Source organism: Lolium rigidum, unplaced genomic scaffold (assembly GCF_022539505.1).
Source record: "Lolium rigidum isolate FL_2022 unplaced genomic scaffold, APGP_CSIRO_Lrig_0.1 contig_71890_1, whole genome shotgun sequence".
NCBI classification, from domain to species: Eukaryota; Viridiplantae; Streptophyta; class Magnoliopsida; order Poales; family Poaceae; genus Lolium; species Lolium rigidum.
In genome coordinates this window covers 12,837-16,652 of record NW_025901496.1, presented here as the reverse complement: position 1 = coordinate 16,652, position 3,816 = coordinate 12,837, and the positions used below count along the sequence as shown (strand labels likewise).

The following is a 3,816-nucleotide window of genomic DNA, read 5'->3' as shown; positions in this document are numbered from 1 at the left end:
CAGGAAGCAGTGGTGTAGCCGTAACTAGGATCACCCGCAGAATGCACGCCAAAGGCCCGTGCCCTCTAGGTAGGCCCGGCCCAACCCATATCTGATATATTCTCCTCAAGCACTTGAGCACAACGCCACTACAGCTCCTAAAAATGATGGTGCAAACTAGAAGCTACAAGTAGCAGTGTCATTTTCCAATCAAGCAGAAAGTGTATGATTGTCCGTGTAAACTTGGTGTAAATTAATCCCCCAAAGTGCAAGCAAATCTTGCAAGGTTTAGCATAAAGCCGCCCACCCTCCCCCTCCCACTCCAACCATCTCCCCTGACTGCTTCGCCTCTCCCTTCCCCTCCAAGCAGCTGCCTGCTGCTAGCTAGCTCCTCCTCCCGCCGCCGTCGCCAGCCAGCCGCCACTCCTTCCCTATAAATCCTCCTCTCTTCGCCGTACTCCTCCTCAGACCGAAAACCTCTGCCACCACTCCTCATCACGCTTGCGCTTAAGCATCTTGTACGCTTGAGCTTAAGCATCTTGTTCTACTAGCCTCTTGCTTCCACCAAGACAGAGAGAGCCGCGCAGAGGCAGCAAGCCGGCCAAGAATCTACCTGCGGCCATGTCCGCGCAAGTGGCGGCGCCGTCCGCAGCGTCTGCTGCGGAGAAGGCTACGATGGCGGCGACGGCGGCGTGGCCGTACGTGGAGTACATGGCGCGGTGGGAGCGGCAGGTGGAGCGGCGGCAGCTGTTCCTCCGGAGCTACCACTTCTCCCGCGACGCCGACCACCACCTCTCGCCGCGCGCGCGCACGCGCCGCGTCGTCTGGGCCGGGGCGCGGCGCCTTCGCCGCGCAGCCGCCACGGGGCTCCGCCGCCTCCGCGCGCGCCTGCGCCTCTGCTTCGGCTGGGCCGCGCCCGTGCTCCGCCGCCGCACCTCCTCTCGCCGGGCAGGACAGGGATTCCGCTACGGGCGCCTCCACCGTGCCACCGCCGGGAAGGCGGCGCCGGCCTCGGCCGCCGCGTCCGTCTGCTTCTGGTAGTCAGGTCAACGCGAGCGGCATCGTTCGAGCAAAGCTACAAATCCAACGGCGGCCAACGCGGTAGCACTTGTTGGCTTCCGAGTTAAGCTTAACTACATAGGTACAAGTAAAAAAATTAGCCGGTGAATGCTAGCAGTCACTGCTTCTGCTCACTGCTTGATTAGAGAGGATTATTACTCAAACAGGGCGCCTGTATGCTCAAGAGGATTGATTGTATCCTCTACATGTTTTTTTCGTTATTTTTGATGTTTGATTTGGATGGATGAAGTGTGTAGTTTGCTCAAGTTATCTCTGCCAAAAAAATGTTTGATTCCTCTGTTCTTGGGGGTGTTTGATGTCCCTGTCCATATCTTAACTGAAACTGCGTATTTTTCTGAGCTGATGTCTCAGAAAAAGTCTCTGCTTCCTTTGTTTTTGTGTACTGATTGTGTTACCTGCATGTTTGTTCATTCCTTTTCATATTTAATTTGAATGGATGGAGTGTGTAGTTTGCTCAACTTATCTCTGCCAAAAAAAGATGTTCCTCTATTCTTGATGTGCCGGTTCAAATCATAACCGAAAATGTGCATTTTCGAAGCTGATCTCTGAAAAAGAAAGTTTTTTTTGCTTCTCTCTCTGTTCTCGGGATGTTGATGTTCCTCTTCATTTCATATCTTTCCATGTGAAATTCAAACTACTGTGTGTACTTTCCACCTATGATAAGAACCATGCATGAAACTAAGGCAACACCGTTTTCCTATGACAGTAGAGACAAAATTCAGACAGCAATACTAATATTTGTTTGGTGGTAACGAATTCAGCGCCAATCATGTCTGCCATGCATGCAAACAATGTGAGGATGAGATATGTGTCTGTTTTCAGCGAGTGACCAAGTCTTGGCCAGCTTCTCGTCACAGGCCAGGTCTAAAGTTTGCAGTCAGTTTTGAAGTGGGTGAGAATGAGATGAGCGTCCTGTGGTGGTGAGGTGATCCACACCGAGGTGTCGCCCCCAGCTTTATTTCGAGTGCGCGTCGCGGTCAAAACTCAAAAGGAAGAAGAGGATGCCATTGCTGCGGCCTCTTCCTTTCTTCCTCGCTCATTTCTTCGTCTGTCTCATCTTTTCCCTGTGACACTTTACAATGAGACGATGCCCTCTGCGCGGCTTAAAGTTGTGGACATAATTATTTTTCAGACAATTTGAACAGCTGTTCCGGAGACCAATTTTGTGTGCAAGAAATGCTGCTTAATGGGAATATCCCTCCACAAACGAACATAAGACGCTATTATTTAGAGGTTTCCGTTGATTACACAACGTCTCCCCGCCCCTTCGTATCTTGCGACAGGAGGCAGATACAACCTCTCCCGCCCCCATATCTCCGCCGGCGTGAGGGCTAGTCTTCTCTCTCTCCGCTTGCCGCTCCAGCGGCAGGAGGGAGGGAGGACCTCACTCCTTTGGTCTAGTCTACTTTATACATGTCTCCTTTGGTGCGTCGTTGGTGCTGAGAACGGAGCCCGAGCGAATAAATCTGTCTCACCTCTACTCCTACACCAGAGGCTGATCTTCATAACGATGTTTCGGTGTTGACGACATCGTGTGCTTATCGATCATTCATATCGGTGGCTTGGTCTTCTGGCCTTTCTTCAGATTTGTCTTGGCATGTCGCTAGCGTTCGTCGTTATCCTTGGCGATGCTGGGGGCCGGGGCCGGCGAGGTGGATGCTCTGGAGCTAGAGCGAGGAGTTAGTATGCATGTGGTAGATTTGTCGTTATTTCTCGACTTCGTCAGTGGGAATGAAATGTGCCTCGTTGCTTGCTTGTTCATCGATTTATAAAGCTTCATCGACGATGATGGTGTTTTGGATCTGGCAATGGTAGAGGCTCGACGTCGATTCCAATGCATGTATAGTTGGCGTTGGAATTTGGCGGCGGCTCCGGGCTTTGACAAGTGCAAGAAATTCTAGAGATATTTTTTATGTGAAGTATTGAGAACACACTTGTTTTCTCCTAGTTTGTCTGTTAGTGTCTACGTTTATTAGCGTCTACGTTTATTTACGGATCTAAGCGTAGTTTTTTAATTAATAAAATATGTAGTTGCTCTAAAAAAATGCATGCCATTATTTCTCCGGTCATTCCTGCATGTGCACGTGCCATCGCCATAATGGACAAACGGGTTTACTGGGGTACGAGCGTGAAGATTGTCTGCAGCCACTGCTATGTCCAAAACGACTTCATGACCATGCCGGCCGGCCGGTACAACCGTACTGGCACTGGGTCAGTACTGATCCGAAGCATGAATAAAAATAAATGATACGAAGAACTCATCAAAGACGATGCACAACATTGTGTAAGTGACGGACGCGACGAAATCGTAATTGCGCTAGCGTGGAGTACTCTCTCCGTTCTTATTTTATTTCGAGTTCCGAGTTTAGTCGACATCAATCAAATTTTGTAGAATGTGACTAGAAATACAAGAATAAATATTAAAATCATTCATACCAACAACATAAGTAATATGTGAAGGTTTCAATATCATTTATTTTATTATTATATTTTTGCGAAAAGGATCCTGACATTAAAAGGAACATCTAACAGTACAAAGCATACCAACAAAAAATGAAAATTACAACAAAACTCTTGAGAAGCCTTTCATCTTCAATCCCAGACCGTGTTGATGGCGAGCCATCGCTGCCGTTACTCCCTAAACCGACTTGACATCCGTCTTAAAAACGAACACGAATGAATAACCGTCGATGAAGCCAAGAAAACTTTATTGAACAAGATGTCGCCGCCACCACTAAATCTTAACCCTAAAACCAG

The 3,816-nt window shown here is 48.9% G+C and overlaps 1 protein-coding gene across 1 annotated transcript; it reads left to right on the top strand.

Moving 5' to 3' along the window:
- The first annotated feature begins 318 nt into the window (after positions 1-318).
- LOC124682235 lies at positions 319-1,336 on the top strand. The gene has a single exon (XM_047216963.1). It carries the CDS (start codon positions 601-603, stop codon positions 1,018-1,020), a length of 420 nt encoding a protein of 139 aa, XP_047072919.1. The 5' UTR covers positions 319-600; the 3' UTR covers positions 1,021-1,336.
- Positions 1,337-3,816: the final 2,480 nt, after the last annotated feature.